The 20476-nt window shown below is 39.7% G+C and overlaps 1 protein-coding gene across 3 annotated transcripts in view; it reads right to left on the bottom strand.

Annotated features, from left to right (window-relative positions):
• The window catches only part of ATM (ATM serine/threonine kinase), a 55188-nt gene extending 34923 nt beyond the window's left edge, over positions 1–20265 (bottom strand). Inside the window, exons 1-23 of one of the 3 annotated variants that reach the window (XR_014156137.1) lie at positions 19966–20265; positions 17705–17813; positions 17504–17616; positions 16161–16306; positions 15787–15951; positions 13561–13726; positions 12538–12776; positions 12059–12222; positions 11554–11717; positions 11087–11458; positions 9999–10193; positions 9490–9585; positions 8153–8378; positions 6884–7009; positions 6364–6489; positions 5967–6056; positions 4813–4981; positions 3600–3799; positions 3238–3320; positions 3008–3151; positions 1995–2070; positions 1762–1892; positions 742–862 (exon numbers count right to left, since the gene is read on the bottom strand). Coding sequence is in view for 2 of the 3 variants with exons in the window: in XM_081859987.1 (XP_081716113.1) it covers positions 742–862; positions 1762–1892; positions 1995–2070; positions 3008–3151; positions 3238–3320; positions 3600–3799; positions 4813–4981; positions 5967–6056; positions 6364–6489; positions 6884–7009; positions 8153–8378; positions 9490–9585; positions 9999–10193; positions 11087–11458; positions 11554–11717; positions 12059–12222; positions 12538–12776; positions 13561–13726; positions 15787–15951; positions 16161–16306; positions 17504–17616; positions 17705–17776 (3384 nt within the window). In the remaining variant the exon portion in view is untranslated. The remainder of the gene's footprint in view (positions 1–741; positions 863–1761; positions 1893–1994; positions 2071–3007; positions 3152–3237; positions 3321–3599; positions 3800–4812; positions 4982–5966; positions 6057–6363; positions 6490–6883; positions 7010–8152; positions 8379–9489; positions 9586–9998; positions 10194–11086; positions 11459–11553; positions 11718–12058; positions 12223–12537; positions 12777–13560; positions 13727–15786; positions 15952–16160; positions 16307–17503; positions 17617–17704; positions 17814–19965) is intronic. The other 2 variants (XM_081859987.1, XM_081859988.1) reach the window with 2 other exon arrangements.
• Between the last annotated feature and the right edge of the window lie 211 nt (positions 20266–20476).

Here is a 20476-nt window from a genome sequence, read left to right as displayed (position 1 = left end):
GTTTATCTGATGAAATTAAAGGCCACAGCGAAAAGGAACATTTAATCAAAGTAAAAATGTACAAGAGGGGTTCAGCACAACAAATCTGAAATGTTTAACACAAAGTACAGCGGTGCCTCGCAAGTCGAAAATAATCCGTTCCGCAAGTCACTTCGTCTAGCGGTTTTTTCGTCTTGCGAAGCATCCCTATTAGCGACTTAGTGGATTAGCGCTATTAGCGGCTATTAGCGGCTTAGAAAAAGGGGAAAAAACTTGCAAGACTCGCAAGACGTTTTTGTCTTGCGAAGCAAGCCCATAGGGAAATTCGTCTTGCGAAGCGCCTCGAAAAACGGAAAACCCTTTCGTCTAGCGGGTTTTTCGTCTTGCGAGGCATTCGTCTTGTGGGGCACCATTGTAGACTAATAATATTAATAATAATAAACCATAGCATTACTCTTAAACATGATAGCTCTTTTCCAGTAACAGCACAACTACTGTGCCCCCCATGTCATCAATGAAACAACCTCATTTAAGTCACTATGTAGCCTGTGCACCTGGTAAGTGAATAGAAATATGTTCATTTTATTGTATTACCTAGTTGGAAGACTAATCAGAAGCAAAGACTTAAAAGCAGGCAAATCCAACTAAACTTCAGTGGATTTGGGAAAAAACGGTTAAAAAGGACACCAAACAACAACTTCCAATGAATAAGAGAAAATGTTACAGTGGAAGTGTGTATGTGTGCTGGGGGGGATGTATTACCAATTTCTTTGTTCCTTCTTGAACTGTGAGATACAAGTTCTCAAAAGCCCTTTGCTGGAGCTTCAATGGAAGAGCATTCAGTAAGCCAGTTGAATCTCTCAGCTTCACATCTTGAAACAAACTTAGGATCAAGCAGGGGAAAATATCAAATTAGAATAATTTACAACATTCTCTGTTTTCTAAAATAAAGCCTTAAATGCATTTAATTTTGAGAGCCCTTCTGTGGTACTTGGGGGTGCCCCCCATGTCTGTAATTAAGCAACCATCACTTTGAATCCCTTCCCAGAGGGTGTGAGTTTGCATAGCAAAAAGAAAAAGCCAAGGGGCCTCCATCAAAGATATACACCTCATAAATCAATGAAGGCTAAAAAGATATGGGTTTAAAAATTAGTGGTTTGCAGGGGCATTGATTAAGGAAGATGAATAGAATTATCAAAAACTATGGGAAAAATGGGAATGGATTTGCTGATAAGATAAATGAGATCAGAATACAGAAGGGGAAGGTGTGAGGTCGGTGAAATTAGGTTTAGAAAATAAGGTTTGAATTTATACTTGTTTTTGTTTGTGGGTTTATGTATGTTTTTATTGTTGTTTGTGTTTGTGTTTATATGTGTTTATTTGAAACTTCAATAAATATCATTTTAAAAATATATATATATACACCTCATAGCCCAGCTGTTTAGGAGCTATCTCCCATCATTTTCTTAAAAGGTTTCTTGTAAACTTCTGAACTAGATATTTGGCATTTTGTTAGTAGTATCTATTTCTCTTGCAGTTAGCAATAAAATTAGGAGAGAGGTAGAAGCTGGATATCCAGCCCTACCATAAATCTTTGAGAATATCCCTAACTAAAGAAATATACGAGAAACAGTGAGCATGGTTTTGAACCAGTGCCTAGGCTGTTTAACTTCTACTTGTATGTCTTTCTGGGAGATGGTAAAGAAAGAACACTAAGCAATTCTGAATGTGTAACTTTTGTATGCTACCTTTATGTCAAATAATTAAACTACAAGGGCATACCTGCTTATTGATTTAGCTGCAATCATGCAAACTTGAAAACTGCTATCTGCAAGGAAGTGGGGGAAAGCATCACTCACAGGGATTTCTTCACCATTAACATCAAGCACAGCCCACTTTGAATGAGGATCAACCTGGTGGGGGGGAAATAGAGAAAATGTTAACACTACATTTCTATGGAACTTGGGAAAGCCAACAAAAACCTTTTGTTTAAATATTTCTAGCCACTGACTTACCTGAAGTAAGGCTTTCATACAATTCACTAAGGCAATTCTTACGGGAGCTGTGTATTTTCCTTTATTTGCTAATTGCCTGGAACAAACAATATTTTATGATAAATTTCAAAGAGGCAAAAAAGTCTATACTTTTGGCAGATCACTCAGAGTAAGAAAAAAAGTATTTCTTTCCATGCTTCAAAACTTCTTGGCTAGTTTTTAATTTATGCAGAGTTCAATAACAGATAATATGAACAACTTTCTGATCAAGCTACTGTCGCCTGCTGCTTCCTTCCTGGAAGCAAAGTGTTTTTGTCTAAACTAAACATTCATTCCTTACACCATTCACAACTAAAACACATTACACTGAGGGCACTTAAGACTAGTATACTTTCAGAAATGTTATAAAATGTTATAAATATAAATACAGTTTTTTAAAAATAGAGCATATCCTTGGAAACCAGATTGGAGGCACTGGAAGAACAAACATAAGTATTTCATATAGAAATAACATACATACATCATAAAAATATGGAAGAGTCTGCTCAATCAATAAGACCGTTGATACTTACCATGAACAGGATTTGTTGAGCCTATATGAGCTGAAGCCAAGGATAGTATTTAGCTCCCTCTAGCAGTCACAGGCAAAATTGCAAGTTGGAAGAATTTAACTGAACTCTTCCCTCCCTTGCAAGTCTGTTTTTTTTTTTTATTGCAACAAACCAAAGAAGGAAAGGAAAATCAGGCACAAAACAGCAAAAGGAAACGAAGAGGCTCTGAAATCAGACCAAAAAATGTATATACAAGCTAGAACCCCAGCTACAGGCAGCAAAAAACAGTAAGACAGGGCAAGGCATCAGTTTGTATAGGTCTAAGAAATCCCTTTCATGATAACTGCTTACACTTACTGACCCAAGAAGGGTGGTGGGAGGGAGCAAATGCAAAAGACCGTGTGATCCAACACTTGGCAATTGCTACAGCTGACAGGTTTATGACCATGAAATTAACTGCATGTGAAAATATGCTTATCATACCAAAATGCTGCAACAACAGTTAAAAGTGGACCCAGGGCTTCAGTATTTGTTCTGGCAGCACCCAAGGCGGTCACCATAGGAAGGAGATTATATAAAATTGCTGAGCAAACTTCTTGATCTCGACGATAAAAGGGACATATATCCCTGTAGGAAAAAAGAGAAACGTTGAGAAAATGTATCTGCAAAATATTAATGTCACAGTTATTTCATTAAAAACAAGATTCTCTTACGAAAGAGGCTTGAGAAGGGAGACAAGGTAGTCATCTGGCAAGGGGTTTTCTTCACTGGGGAGTTCCTTCAACAAGACTAAGTACTAGAACAAAACACATTTTTAAAAAGCTTTTAAAATGCTTTCATTTATATCAAACATTTTAAATTCCATATATATTAGACTGCATACTGGTATATTCATGCTTGGTTTATAGGTTTTGTATATATTTTAACATAGAACAAAGCTTATCACAGGCTAAAATCACACAGCAGCAGAATTGTTTATAAAACACCTACATGATGTTAAAGTTTCAAGATCCTAGAACAGTTAGCCAAAGACTACTTAACACACAGCAGAGTGACTTTTCATAATCATACTCACTGCATGGAGATGCTGCGGCTTAATATAATCAAACATGTTTTCCTCAATTAGCATCAAGAGTTTCTTCCAAATTTCAGATGCTCTAAAGCAAACAGTTTGCACTGGGGTTGCTGTGACAGCTATACACAAGAACTTTAAAGTATCAAGGAGCAACAAGTCCTGCTTTGCCAAGTGTTCTTCTGACAATGGGCTTATGGCACCTGTACATAAAATGGTGTAGTGTTAAATAAAAAAATGTAAGACATGAACTTCCAAACATTCAGCAGATATATGCCAGGAAGCCATAACTACTAGTTTCCTGGCAGACATACCCAAGTATCTGAAGGCACACGTAGACATATAAGTGTGTAAATTAGTGTTCCTGGACTAGGGATGGACAAATCAGTCAAAATCATATCTCTATCAATTTTACATGTGCTCAGTGGTAAATCCATTGTGACACATTTATGCACTAATCGTAGATTATATTTTTAATTCCTTGTGAAAAACCATGTTTAAATCAGCATTTTATCAAAAAACCTAATTAAATGTATATGTTTAGAAATAAATTCATTGAGAAAATGTATCTTACCAACACACAGAGAGACAAACACACTTTTTGAGCTGAGAACTATATTGTAGACCAAACTAAGTTGTTCTCTATTCCTAACCTGGGCAGCTACATAGAGAGAAAAGGAATTCTAAAGCAGTTATACCAGCAACCGGGTCAAAAAGGAAGCTGCAGTATCAGCATTTGCTAAAGCATGAGCACACCGTGCAAGTCTGGTAGGGCTAGGAAACTTAGTGTTTAATACCAGCCTTGACACAGATTGTGTGTCTTTGAGAAAAAGACAAATTCTGTCCTAGTTGTCTGTGTACTGTGATTACATTGGAAGGGAAGGGTTTAAGTCCTTCCCCAGTCACCTCTATATTCTGAAAAAAAAAAATATCAGTCAGCACATTTAGAAAAACAACAACTTTGAAGGTGGCTTTTGAACTTCTGGTGTATTTATAGAGGAAGTCTGGTGTATTTCTACAGGAAGGCAATTAAAATACAGGAACACACACACACACATTTCCACATTACCTGCCACTTCTATGTTTGCAGTGATGCACACGAGCAAAGTTGCACAGGCTTTGAACATGTGTAAAATGGTTGTTGGAATGGTACCCTCAAAAACTTTTAAAACCATTTAGTTATCACAAAACGATACAGAAAGCAATTTAAAGATACCTGTCAAAGTTTGCAACTCTCCACCCTCATTTACATCACCAGTTTCAGCAGAGTGATCATCAAAAAAATCTGACGTGGTTGGATTTTCTCCTTCCATCCTACTCTCTTCTGGATCATCTTCCATTAAATCCACTTCTCCAGCTTCACTTATCCTCCCAGTAGAAAACATCTAAGAGAAGTTATTTATTTGGAATTCTTTCATCACATCTTTCTTACAATAAACTCAAGATACTTTATAAAAAAAGCTTAAAATTCTCTTAACTGAGAGTTCTGTGTACGTTTCAGTATATAAAAACTGTACCACCTGTATACAAACCAGAAAAATGTGACTTCTGATTGCTTCGTTAAATGTGGCATCACTTTCCTGTGGAAGACCACTGTTTGATACTGCTTAGTATGGGACTGGGACTTTACTGAGGACCTCCATTTCACTTTGTAATTTAAGTAAAACAGAGAGACAAAACTCACAGCTGAGGAGTCCAGATTGACCTCAACTGGCAGAGAAATTTATTCAAGAGAAATACTCCCTCGGCTACACAAATCTCAAGCTATTCAGAGATTAGAGATCCACACCAATGTCTCTAACTGATCCAGAAACCCACTGTACAGTATTATCCTTAATGTGAGAGTTGCAGTCATGGAAGATAATGGACAATATCACATTTGTCAAACCTAATGGTATACAACACTCATTCAGACACTCATTCAGCCTTAATTTCTACTGTCTCTTTAGAAGAAATAGAGAGATTCAAGCGATAACCCCAAGATGGTGCAGCTTAGCCAGAAGGGAGCATACCAGTGCAGCACTAGCAGTGGCTTGGTCCCCAACATTACTAACAAGGGTGCCAAAGGTAGGGTAGGGTTGAAAGAGAAGGAAGATAAACTAGTAAGGGGAAAGAGAAACAACAGAGAAAGTAAGTGTGAAGCAGGATACATGCAACACGGGTGTTTAATGGCGGAGCAGGGGGAGCATTGCAATGTACATAGAGCAAATTGGTCTGGCTATATTCTTCACTCTCAATAGGCATAAAAAAAGGTCAAACCCAGCATGTTTTGTCTGTCTTTCAAGTGAAATATCTGCTTACATTATACACTTTTTGTTGTCCAAAATAAATTGTGATGAGGAAGTCATGCCATACACTATAACTACTCACCAGATGTTTGCAAATGTCTACAAGATCATTCATCAGTTTTGAGGTTAACAAATGCAAGAAAATTCCAGACAGGATCTTTCTTGGGCTGTTCTGTCAAAACAAACCCAATATATACTAATTATTGAACACATCCCCCAAAACAGGATTTAATCACTTTAACCAGGCATGGAAACATAACCAATCACTTTAAAACTAAGTAAAATTAGCTACTGCTGTATTCATTTGAAACTGAACTAATAAAAATTCTGTGTGCATACATACACCTGTACATGATTACAAATTATTAAACTGACTGGAGAAATAGGTTTGCTGCAAAAGGGACCTAACTAGCTTAAAGTACAAGGATTTCAGCATTTCTTAATTGTGGCATGGACTGAAAGATCGACAAGTGTCTTACCTGCTTACAATTACATGCGCAACTAATACACTGTCCTATTAACGTCCTTAATGAAACGATCCTAGAATCTTCATTTAGCTTGCTTTTTGACTGATAAATAGTTTCTCCCACATAATGAATAAGAGACTGTGCAAATTAAAAAAAATAAATGCAAAGAATTAAGAAACTGTCTCAGATATATATTGCTTTTATTGCATTCCATCCACATTCAAGTCTAATCATGCTAAAGAAACTTTCAGCTTTTGCTAAGGCAATCAACCATACAAAGATGAGTAACTTTGTCTCTACTAACATTTCCTGACATCATTTATTTTCCTATTCCTTATATTTCTCGCTTTTTTCACAAAAGTGCCTCAAAGCTACTAATAATGTAAAAATAAGCATTAATCAACTTGTAAAATAAGTGACAAGGAACTTAAATGTAAAAAATAAAAAGATATGCTTCCACCACTGTTAAGATATTTCTCTTGCTTGGAAACCAGAAATTTAGTGTATTCCTTAAAACACAAAAAAGCCTTACCTTGGCTTTATGAAACAGCTTTGATTTGCGTGCTTCTTCTTCTGTCAGTATGCCAGCATAGCAGTAGCAGCCAAGAACACCAGTCAGGAGGCTGACACAACGTACTAGGATTATTGCAGATGCAACCTTCAAGTCAAACACAAAAATACATGCTAAGCTTTGCATCTGAATAGTTATTAATACTTACACAAAGTTCAGAATACAGTGGTACCTTGGGTTACAACACTTCGGGTTACAGACTCCGCTAACCCAGAAGTAGTACCTCAGGTTAAGAACTTTGTCCAGGATGAGAACAGAAATCGCGTCGCGGCAGCATGGTAGGCCCCATTGCTAAAGTGGTACCTCAGGTTAAGAACAGTTTCAGGTTAAGAACGGACCTCCGGAACGAATTAAGTTCATAACTAGAGGTACCACTGTACCTTCATGAATTGCAGGCTGCTAAGATGAAGCTGGTAAACACAGCGTACTTACTCTGCCTATGTGTGATTTTAGACTCACAAGGACAGAGCAACCCTACCTGACAGGGAGCAGTGGGGCAGAGTGACCACAGCATCTGAGGCCCCGCCACTTCTGCTGGCCAAGGCAGAAGGTGGGGTTGAAGTTTTTTGTGGTAGCTCCAGGCTGCTGCAGCTGATGACCAAGATTCATGCTGCTTGGGAGCTCCAAGGCAACTGGCACCCCACCCCAAATTGTCCCATTTTAGGGTTTTCTTCTGGCTATCACCAGCAACAGCTTCCCACCAGCCAGGGCAAAGATGTTGCCCCAGAAGTGCTATTCTGAGCTGGTTCAGGCACAGAAAGAAAGTTACGCCATCCAAGAGCAGAAAAGAGGAACTCCTCCCACTTCATTGCAGCGGCACACCCACCCATGCCATGTTTAGATGAATGCCATGTAGTATGAACTGCCAGGGAAGGCTGGTCCATCAACAGGCATGGGGCACTGTCCCACTAACCTCAGCTTGCCCTCAGCCAGACCCCACCTGCCCACCTTCTTAATTACAATCAGTCCAGGGTGTGGCACCGCCTATCAACTTTCTTCTTCCTGGTCTGTTTCCCCTCCTAAAAATCACAGGGAGGATGGGGACAGGCTTTGGCTCTGACTCTCCATAATGTTGGGTCTCCCTGTCTTCTGTCCTACCATTCCCAATGGGCACCAGCCATCATGGCAAGCCACCATTTGTCTGTTTTATTAATTATGTGACATATATCAAAAGCTGCTCACAAATATTCTTGAGGATGTACTTTGAGAGACCTTTCTTTTCCAACTTACCTCAGGCATAAAGTTACTCAGAAGTTGTTCTGATATCTCCAACAAGTTCTGTTCTAAGGCTTCTCTGTATTTTTGACTGACTGTTAATCTGGAACTGAGCAATTTGCTTTCACATGTATCATTTGCCAAATTTGTAAAAATGCCTATTTCATCAAAAGTTGTTTGCATGTAGAATGTTTCAATTTCTGAACGGCTGGCTTCTTCTGTGTCTTGTGCATGTTGTGTACTTAAAAAAAATAGATGACAAATATTATCTGTCACTGATATTTCATGACAGTATTTGAAGCCTTTAAAACCAAACACAGAATAATTAAAACTTTAATTGTATTTGATTTCCAAAATATTCTAATAGATGAGTTGAAACAAAAGACCTGTCTTCATAGAATGACCATCTGTACCCCTGTCTAATGAATTATGAACAGTCTCCCCTTTCCCACTGAATGTATAACCAGCTCTGTTCATCTCTTGAAGAGCAGGAAGATAAGGCACCATAAACCCAGCAGCAACTACACAGCCTTATGCAAAAACTGTACCTCTTTGAAGAGAGGCAATAATACATGCACAGGTTTCTGAGGAGAGTGCTAAGAATTCCTCCTGCCATTTATAGCTGTCTGTTACATGTGCAATGAGGGCAATCCACATATAGCAACCTACTTCACAGGCAGATGGTCTTTAACTGTATAAGGCAGCATTGGGGAATATCAGCCCAGGAGCCACATGCAGTCTTCAGGAAGCTTAAGCTATCATGACTGTACTTAATGAAAGCAGGAAACAAACTGGATTTTGGGAGCAGCCTACTTCCCAAGTGTTCGTTCCTGCCTTTGACCAGTTGGCTGAGCCAAAACCCAACCTACCAACCCTGCCAACCAAAGGGAAATTGTAGCCTAATGTACAACGGTAAGAGCCACATCAATTGCTCTGGAAGACAGTATAATAATGACCTCTTAAAAACCATGTTTACCCAAGCTTGCCTGAACCCTCTTTAATTTTTAGTTCTCTTTTCCTCAGCCTCATTTGTGACACTGAGTTTTATTTTGCTTTCATCTAATTTTTAAGTAGTTTCTATTGAATGCCGTTGCCCCACTTAATAATTTTTTTTTCTGGAAACTGCTTAGATTTTTGTTACACACACGCTTAGACACACACACACACACACACACACACACAGAAGGAATTAAGACTTTGGGCTGAGAAAGGTTCTTCACCCTGGTATAGGGTCCATTAAACAGATTTGTAAATTCTGCCCATAAAACAGAGTAATTTTTAAAAATGCAACCAACTCTTAAAGATAATACCTCCAAGTGATAGAAATACTTATGTTGATCTTTAAAACATACCATTCTGAAGCACTGTGAAAAAATTCCATTGCTGCTCTACTATTTTTCATAGTCAGACTTACAAGGATTTTTTGCAACTCTAATTTGGGAAAGTCACTGTAAAGAATCAAAAGCATGTTTTAGACTTGACACTCCCCAATACAGCATATCTGTTTATCTCTATAAGACCTTAAATAGAAACTTGGTTAATTTTTTGAATACAGAATTTTTAACAGGTGCAATAAAGGATAGAGAAAAAAAATATATCTGATATACTGGAACAAATAAATCTAAATTAATATTAAAAGAAATGAAAATGTTTAACTCTTGTTTAACTCTCTAACAACATATTCTACTGCCAGTTTTATTTAACTGGTAATCAAATCCATTCTGAGGGTTCAGGCAAATACAATGTGTTATCTACTTCTGAAACCAAGCTGGTCAAATAAAACCTAACAATATGAAAGTTTTATTTTCCTTTGATGTAAGACTAATTCTGTTTTAAGCCACTTTATTTCTCAAGCTGTTACCTGCGTAGGATGGGTGGCGGCTCTGTCCTGTGTTCCATTTCCTCCTCTAAGTGGCAGAACAGAAGCCACTTCATAATGGTTTCTTTTAATGTAGAAGCCGCACTTCCTTCCCAATCATTCTGTACTGCCTCCGTTTTCGAAATCTCTGGCACTTCCAAAGATGTCATCGCTAATGCCAAGCACTTTGCTGCAGAACTACAAGACATTATTTGCACAAGATTACCACCTGAATTTACAGCTCCAGTGCAGACCTGCATTATAAATTTACAAAAATAACAGTGCCTTTTTGCAGGGAGGTGAGAGTGTAATAGGTCTGTTCTGATCTAAATCTGTTTTAAATATGACAAGTCTTGTGGCTGAGTCACATATGCCCCTCCACCAAAAAATCTTCAGACTTTTAACTGAAATCTCTCTCTCTCTCTCTCTCTCTGTGTGTGTGTGTGTGTGTGTAGGTTAACAGTTCTATCCCATACATGTGTACTTTAAAGTAAGTCAAACGAAGTTAAAGGAGCTTATTCCTAGGTAAAGTATATAAGTTTTCATTCTAAAATACATTAGTTAATCTATTATAAAACACCCCAAACAGAATTTGTAATAGATAAGAGCCTTCTTATATTAGTTACAAAAGTTAAATAGAAAAACGTGAAAGCACAGCAAACGTTTGACAAATACAATTCTGGATATTAACTGGATTTGTACAAGTTGTAGTATATGACAGAGCACTTGAAAGCCCCTTAGTTTGCCTTGCAGGGAAGAGTGTTGATTAGGGCAGTTATCCTTCTGCTGGCCCCCATCTGTGTAGTGATGCTAGGCATCACTACATCCTTGTGGAGTTCCCCATTCTGTCAACTCAAAGGGTGGGAATGGGAAGGGTTGAGTCAACATGTTTGCCATCAAGTGATGGCATTGGTCCCAATTGTTGTGGCAGGTCCAAGCTACCACAGTAACCTGCCTATGCATCTCACCTTGCTTCGTAAAGTCCCACTAGTCTGTGGAGGGGGAAGTGTCGGAAATGTTTTAAGGAGCAATCCTACTAATCTTACTAATGCAGCAGAAACAGTTGGTGCTTACAAAAGGATCCACGTTACCTTGAAGGTTTGCATGCAGATAGTGAAAATATCTTCCAAATTTCTCTATCCATTGCTATTAAGCTTCCTTGAATCATGACTTGAAGTAATCCAAAGCATTCCACTTCAGTTTGCTGAAGACTTAGGCTACGAACGACCAGAGACCAAACTTTTGACCAGATTCGCTGCAGTTCTGAGTTCTGCACAGGTTTCAGATCTAACTGTTGGCTTTGACACCATGCAACCTCTTTAAGACAACGTAACACATAAGGCATCCGTTCTCTTCGACGCTGTTGAGAAAGCAGCTGGTAAAGTATACTGAGCAAATGAGGACGTTCACAGTGAGGAAAGCTCATAGGGTACTTCGATATCAATCTGGTCGTAATCTGCAGCCTTGAGGGTAGAAAAACCAGAGAGATCTGAGAAAAAATGGAACTGGGAAAATTGAGGAGGGAAACAAGAATGAATATTGGTTTGTTTGTTTTTACCAGGGTATGACATAGAAGTCATTCTGTGAACTTTGCAGGTTGCTCCACACCACTTCCCAACCTGATTCAATTCTCCTGCGCTTGGAAGGTACATCTCCACATTCTCTCTGTGTAGCAGCATACGACTGAGTTATCTCCAGGACTTTGGTGTCTTCAGTAAAGACCTTTGTGAACAATGAGTGCATACTATAACATAACATTTTACATTAAAATATGTATTAAGAAAGAATGATGTAAGCCTAAAGCACTGTAGCTCCCAGCTCAAAATGGTGGACCAAACAGAAAAGGCCCTCTAGATGGGGATACAGTAACTGCACCCAAGCCTCCCAAGCCCATCTTAGATTGTCACTGTGGTACCCAAGTACACATCTGTGCATGTGCACTGGGAAGTAGGGGAAAAACATGGTACTTTTAGGTCATACTGGAGTGTCTCCGTGCTGTACTCCAATAGGAAAGGATTTACTCCTTTTTACAAGAAACAGTTTCTGAAAGCAAAACAATTTACCTGATGACAAATGTCAGCCATTAACTCAACCAGGCTTTCCTTCACAGCAATACTGCGCGACCCTGCAGAATACTTTCCTCTGCTGCCTATGAGGTTTATCTCGTTCACTAATAGTTCATACAGGTTGTATACAATTCTTTGCCATTTTGTCGGGTCGCATACTCCTGTTTGCACAAGAACAGGACAAATTTAGCTCTGCGTAATTTATAATATGTGAACCAACCCCCAAACAATCTGTTCAAATATTTTAAAAGTTCACCAGCTATTAAGAATACCTGATATAACAATGCAAAAAAGTAACAGTTAAATCAAACAAGTATTTGAATAGACACTACGAAAAACAATGATAGTATACTAGCCAATTTAAAAATATCTGAATACTTTCCACACAAGAATGCAGAAGTTTAGGCACACTCCAACAGTGCAAACTGTTCCTGTAATATCTCTTCACAATTGGGCATGAAGTAACTTATGCATACCTTTTTCTTTGGCTTTCGCTCCATTTGGGTGATGAACACGAACCTGCAGCTGAATAAACTGAATGATCTGCTCCTTCAGGAAGTCTTTCGGCTTATACTGATCCCATATATAGAGCACAGTTGGCAAAATTTCCTCTCCTAGCTTACAAACCCGCATACGGTAGTTGACTGCAAATACACTCAAATATACATTAATGGCTGCAAAAATATGATCAAGGCCTGCGAGGTTTCTTTCTTGCCTGCAACAGAAAAAAGTCATGTTTTGTTATAGTAACTAATTTAATGAGCATGCAAATACTAACCTCTACTGGATATAGAGACCCAAGCTATGCTATGCTATGCTATGCTATTTTAATTCTGCCTTTTCTCCAAAGTACTCAAGGTACGCAAACCATCAGGAGGAGAAAAAATGTAGTTCAGTTCCAGTGAGAGAGAGAAGAAAACTGTACCAGAAAGGCTTGGGAAGAGAGGACAGTTATGGGACCCTGTAACTGATAGGTTGACAGTTTTTGGTAACGCATGGCAGTGATAAAGGTAACTATTGTCATACATAAGGAAGAACCTAGAAAGTTGACCATATTGAGCTGACCAGAAGAGCAATAATTTCTGCTGCAGCCAAGCCTTGCAGAAAGGATTATACAAAGATTGGAAAATATGGTGGCAGCTGGCTTACAGAGAAGGTTTTTTCTAAACCTTTTTATTATAAGAAGGACTTCTCAAAACTAAAAAAATACAGATTTTGGAAGAAAGATATCATTTCTGCTTTTGTGCTGCTTTTCCCAAGAAATGACAAATGTTTTTGAAGCAAGGAAAGTGCAATGCTTTAATTTTAAAATTGGCTCCAAATACCGTACTTGAAAGTAATTCAAAGATTTGAAAGCAAGATGTAGAAAAGATTTAGATTAGTTCAATGAGACTGAAAAGCAAATGAACTTAGAATACATTAGAATAGTGGAGGTTTAAGTTTAGAAGAGTAACCATGTTAAACTCAAAACTGGTTCACCAAAAGAAAAGGACATTTACCTTGCAAGCTGCATAGCTTTAGAGAAGAAGCTTAAAATAGTAGAATTTAACCCATCAGTTTGGAGGCACAGTCCTCTGGTCAATGTATAAATTATTCTAGCCACCAATACTTTGTTAATATCTCTACAAGGTTTGAGAAACAATTTGAAGTACAGGTTTTGGAGATCTAGGAGAAGAAAATCAAATTCATATTACTTACAAAAACATGTGTTTGTCTACTAAATATTTCCAGTCCTTTCCACTGATCATTCCTATGTTAAGAATAGTTGCAAAGCAAACAGGTAGCTCCCCAGTGGGTTCATTTATGTTAAGATGTCACACATTTGAAAAAGGTGTTTCTCATTATCCCAGCCTTGTACAGCGGAACCTCAGTTTTCAAACGTAATCCATTCTATAAGACCATTCGACTTCTGAAACATTTGAAAACCAAAAACTGAAAGCGGAAGCCTCAATTCAATAGGGAAACTCAAAACGGAAGCAGTGTTGGACGCTCAGGTTCCAAAACACATTTAAAACCCAGAGCATTTATTTCTGGGTTTTCGGCATTAGGGAGCTGTTCAAGAACTGAGATTTGACTGTATTTAAAAACTTGCCTGCTATCACATCCAACAAGGAATTGTATGCAGGCAAGTGAGCTGCCTGGTGGAGAAAGGATGGAGCACCAGCTATCTTCTGTGCTCAGTATAGAATTGGGCAGGCTACCAGACAATGGAAGCACTCAGTATAGAAATACAGCATGTTGCTGCAAGAGAATGGAGTTCTTAACCCCTCCTCTACTAGTCCCTAGAAGGCTAGTAACAAATTTGCAGGTATATGTAGGAAGACATTTTAGCTGAGAGTAACAGCTCTTCCACTTTGCCTCAACTTTATGCAGCAAACACAAATACTGCAAACATGCAGGTATTTTCTTCAACAGATACATAAATTGTGGAAGCCACAATGAGCATGGTTTTGCTACAGAGCAAAACCAGTTAGGCCAGCTTTCCCAGGTTGATAGGTTTTTAAAGATGTGTGTATTGTTCTACTGTTGTAAACCGCTTTACTTTTGTAAACCACTTTGAGGTTTTTCACAATCAAGCAGTGTACAGTCGTACCTCAAGTTGCATAACCTCCAGGTTACGGAATCTTCAGGTTACGGACACGGCAAACCCAGAAGTGGGTTTGCCCTGCGCGCGTGTGCAGAAACACTCTGTGGTGCTGCGCGTGTGCGCAGAAGCAATCCTCCAGTTACAGAATTTTCAGGATACAGCTGGGCCTCCGGAACGGATCCCGTTCGTAACTGGAGGTACCACTGTATATGTTTTATGAAATAAGTAAATAAATAAATGATGTCCACGCTTTTACATGTTTCTGGCAGGAAATATCAATATGTATGAAGCAACTGTATTTAAAATGTGTCTGAGCTACTCTCAATTGCCACTGCAGAAAAATTCAAGAGAGGGCTGCATCCATGTAAGCAATTTACCGTATTTTTTGCACCATAACACTCACTTTTTTCTTCCTAAAAAGTAAGGGGAAATGTCTGTGCGTGTTATGGAGGGAATGCCTAAGGGTGGCATGCCTACGGATTTTCCTCCTCTAAAAACTACGTGTGTGTTATGGTCGGGTGCGTGTTATAGAGCGAAAAATACGGTAGTTAAATACAGTGAATTCAGAAAATGAAGTCCAACTACAGCCACATTTCATGAAAAGTGGTTATAGACAGTGAATAATCAACGATGCAGTTCAGGCACATAAATGTCAATACAGATAGAAACTGTGGGAAGCAGGGTATTCTATACTCATGCAGCCCCCCACAAAAGGGCTTCCTTATTCTTTTTAAACTAAGAAGGGAACTCTGCACAAGCATACCTTTGTACAAACTGGCCTCATGATTACCCAGATCAACAATAAAATATTGTTGACATGATGAAATTGTTTGGTTTGTAATTTCAATATGAGTATGTAATTTGCGAAAATCCCTATAAAATTAATGAAGTCAATATTAAATAATAAATCAAGCAAAGCAAGGATATTAGAAAAGCCAAAATCTGATATTCAATGACAGAGGAAGAAAAACCAAGCATAGAAAAACATAGTTATTCTATGGTTCGTTATGGGAACTTCGATTATTGGAGCTATATAGCACACAACTTCAAAGGAAATAAGTTCTGCTATATAAAATGTCTCTTGACGTCACTTCCAAGCAGTTCATGGGATTTCAGCATAGGAATAATATCTACAAACCTGACCACTGTTGTGAAGGGATAGCACACCAGTACGTCCTCACTGTAAGAATATCCTTTAACAATATGCTGCTACAATCAGTTCCATAAATGGCACAACTTGATGGATCATTTACTGTGTCCATGACAAAAATCAGAAGCTCTTGGCATTTTAACCTGGGTGCTCCTGTGCAAAAGCAGAATATAAATGTGAGTTTTAAACTTTTATGAGTGATCTCAAACCAGGTCAAATTCAGGGAAAAGCTGTTGAAATACAACCAAAAATTGTAACATTTCTTAGAAAACAAGTTACCCGATACATGGTAGTTAATGAAATGAACTGTAATATATTTTTTTGAAAATATATCTTAATTATGTCTGTACTGAGTCACTCACTTTTATTGGCACATCTGATGAAATATTTAACCAAACAGCTGATCTCTTGCATCTTTTTATGTCGTGTTGCTTGGGTTGATGCAGACACATTTGGTTTTGCTAATCTTGCACTTTCAGTTTCCTTCTTAATGTACTTCTGAAGAAAACTTAAAAGGCAAAAAATAAACACTATTTATAGGCACATGATCTAATTAAAATAAACAAAATGCTCAGCAGCAACAATTTATTCTTTTAAATAGTGAAGTTTCAGTGCAAGCTCTTCTATGATATTCTACTAGATCCTTCTGCTCCACAGGGATATTAAAAAACATATGCTATGCAATGTGTGACTTGCTTACCTTGAGAAAATACAGGCTGTCTCTGGACAATCAGGGCAAACTACACATGATCACAGTCACAACATTTCTCAGGCTGGAAAAGCACAGCACAACCCTGCGGCTGCTGTGCTCGCTACTCTGACAAGCGGGAGGGAAAGGAAAAAATAAACACTAGGTGCGCTGATGAGATATATAATAGCCATAAGGAAGAGGTACAATAGCTGGATGAACTGATACAGAGGGTGGCCAAGCAACCTCTGAACATTCACTTGATTGGCTAAAATAATGATATATTGCTTCCTTTCTAATAATCAAACCACAACAAATAATGTAGCATAGCAGTAAAGAGACTGATAGGTGAACCAGAAGTCCTATGTTCAATTCATGGGTTGATGAACTGTTTCAGATATTTGATGTCCTCCTTTTCAACTTAAATTTCTAGAGTGATTTCTAACACAAAATGAAGTAATAATTAATCACAGTTATAGCAAAACAGCAATCAGATAAAATGTGAGATAAAAAAGAGATCTAAAAGAAACAGAAAATAAAATAATAATAATAATACCCCGCCCATCTGGCTGTTTCCCCAGACACTCTGGGCAGCTTCCAACAAAATATAAAACATAAAACATCAAACATTAAAAACTTCCCTAAAAAAGGGCTGCCTTCAGATGTCTTCTAAAAGGCAGATAGTTGTTTATTTCCTTGACATCTGATGGGAGGGCGTTCCACAGGGCAGGCGCCACTACCGAGAAGGCCCTCTGCCTCTTTCCCTGTAACCTTGCTTCTCACATGTGATGGAACCACCAAAAGGTCCTCAGAGTTGGACCTCAGGCTGAACGATGGGGGTGGAGACGCTCCTTGAAAGGTTTTCTCCTGGTGGCCTTAGCTCTTACCCGGAATCCCTCTCCCAAATTTACAATTTGGGGGCAAGTACAGACTTTGCTGTGTTTTTGTAAGAATTACTGAGATGTTTGTCGAACGCTTGATATTCAACAAAGCTTAACACACATCAAAATATTGTACCTGAATACAGTATCCCAGTTCATCTGTTTGCCATTTTTGGAATCAGAATTTCGATCCAGCTGTTGAATTGTTTCAGAATCCCCGATGAGACGCTTGAACTTCTCAATTTCCTTCTAAAAAGTAATCCAGAATAAAGAATAACACTATCATGTTATTGTACTGTTGCATATTAGAAGTGCAGGAATGGTGGTTTATTATTACCTTTCGGTCTGTGGCCTTGTCACTTTCAAGATGGCGGCAGCAAGCCAACAGGTCTTGGAGTGCAAAATTCATGGCTCAGCTAAGTTGTAGATGCACTCACAGCATGAACCTGAAAAGGGAAATAACAATAGGTTTTTCAATAGAGCTGGTGTGGCACAATGGTTAGTGTTTGGATCTGGAGACCAGGGTTCAAATCCCCACTCAGACATGAAGCTCACTGGGCGTACAGTCACCATCTCTTAGCCCAACTTACCTCACAGGGTTGTTATGATAATTTAGTGTGGCAGCACCTACTCTCTGGAACGTCCTGCGTATTGACATCAGGCAGGAGCCTTGACTACCCTTTTTGACACCTGCTTAAAACATCGTTTAGGCAAGCCAATGCAGGCATGTATAAATTACATGTTTTTTACTTCTTTTTAGCTACTGCTGGTTTTAATCATTGTCTGACTTTTTCTAAATACAGTACCTGTTTTTAACTAATACTGTACTGCAGTAACTTTTAACTGTACTGTAATTTGAATGTTTTGTTTTATATTTTTGTAAACCATTTAGAGGTTTTCTTACAATTGAAAATAGTGAAGTGGCTTCCAGATCAGCCCCACTGCTGAAAATGTATTACATTTGTTCAATAAGATTCTCATATGCCTCAATTTTATTGCATTGTAGTCTGTAGAACTAGGTTAGACAGCATCTAATCAATCGAATACTAATAGAACAACCTGAAATTGCTGACTCATTTCATGTCAAGGTTCTCCTTCAGGGTAATTTTGATACTTTTACACTGGCTGTAGCAAAATTTCTCTGAGGCAGTAAACATTATTGGAGGGTGCAATAATGAGCATGCCTAAGGCAACGTGTGTGTATAAGCTTGCCTGCAAGCCACATCCTGTGTATCAGCTCTGCTTTTATCTTCAGATGGGTGTGTTAGTCAGCATTTAGGAAAATGGAACTAGGCGCATCCTTTCTTTAAATATTTTAAAATATGTTCCATAAATTAATTATGAATTCCCAGTTAAGAATTTACAACTAAGCTTTGAATTCCCAGTTAAAGTCCAAACATTTGAGGCAGTTATGTATCACTTAGGCTTTTTCTGATGCGTGGTTCAGGTATGTTGATGCAATAACCTGATCTATTGATTTATAGATTGCCAATGTGGCACCCTGTTGTCTTTGTCCATGGGGTTTTCTTGGCAGGGATACTGGAGTGGCTTGCCGGTTCCTGCTCCAGCCCTGAGTGCTCATTGGAAGGACAGATCACTGGAAGGACAGATCCTGAAGCTGAGGCTCCAATACTTTGGCCACCCCATGAGAAGAGAAGACTCCCTGGAAAAGACCCTGATGTTGGGAAAGATTGAGGGCACAAGGAGAAGGGGGCGACAGAGGACGAGATTGTTGGATAGTGTTCTCGAAGCTACCAGCATGAGTTTGACCAAACTGTGGGAGGCAGTGGAAGACAGGAGTGCTTGGCAGGAGTGCCGTGTCCATGGGGTCACGAAGAGTCGGACACGACTAAACAACTTAACAACAACAACGTGGCACCCGCAGAGGTCTTCTCTGAAACATGCTGGCTGCCATTCCCCTAGCTCCTCCCCTGGATAAGAATTGAAGGAGGGGGGGTTACAGCAAGGAAGGGGACCACTAACTTGGAGGGGAAAGTGAAAACACTTTCCCAATCCTAATTGCTTTTAGAAAGGGGTGGGGGAGAAGAGCAAGTCTGCTGTTGCAGTGAGTGCATGCACGGTACCCACCGCAGCTTCTCTACAGGCCCAAAGGTTAAAAAAAAGAAGTCTGGCAACCCCCGATTTATGATGCATTCCGCATTTGTTTTAATCAACGCGATTTCATTGTTGATCTGATGTTATTCGCCACTACTTTGGTGAGTAACAAAGAAATTTTAAAGTACATAGTAATGAATGTTATTCATTTTAAAGTAGTAAATGAATAACATACATTACTACTTTAAAAGTTACTTTGCTACTCACCAAAGTTAGTGGCGAATAACATCAGATCAACAATGTTATTCATTACTACTTTAAAATGTTGTTGACAGAACACTAAATTTTGCAGCTAAACAAATTCAAGTTCAGCCGTTCCCTTCCGACGCTGACCATTTTGCGCCGAAGGGCAAGGATGCCACACAAGCGACACTCTAGAAAGGGGGCACCTGAGGGGATCAGGGCAGCAGCGGCCCGCCTGGCAGAGCCCCCTGTTCACACAGCTCCGCGAATTGCGTGACCCCGCCCCCAACCCCCACTTACACGACGACTTCGCACCGCCACGGCAGCTGGGGCGTCCAAGGCCGCCGTGACGAGACCGAGGCGGGTCGTGAGGGAGGGAGGACACCGGCCACCCCGGTCCCGCCTCAGAGGCCACGCGGGCAAGACGGCGGCATTCTTGCCAAAGGGGTGGGAAAGAGAGGGGAAGCGGCCGGAGGAGAACGAACGGAGAGCGATGCGAGGGAAACCGAAACCGAAAAGATGAATGGGGGCGGGGGGGGGGGCGAAGAGGCGGAGCGGCGAGGCTCGCGCCAGGAACGAGCGGTGGGCGGGGCCTGAAGGGACCCACAGCGCGGGCTTCTCGCTTCTTGCGCGCGCAGCTGCCCTCGCGCTCCGACGAACGCGGGGAGGCGTGGCTGCTCCACGCTCATCACCAATCGACGTGGTGCTTTCCATCCCACTCGCGTTCTAATCCCGCCCCTCCTAACTCCTACTCCTACCCCCCCCGCCGCCGCCGGAAGCGGAAAAGCTCCTGTTTTCGCTCCTGCTGCCG

The sequence above is a fragment of the Podarcis erhardii genome (assembly GCF_964252035.2).
Source record: "Podarcis erhardii genome assembly, chromosome: 4".
Classification (NCBI taxonomy): Eukaryota; Metazoa; Chordata; class Lepidosauria; order Squamata; family Lacertidae; genus Podarcis; species Podarcis erhardii.
Note: the sequence above shows the minus strand (reverse complement) of the source record. Positions and strands in the feature narration are given on the sequence as shown.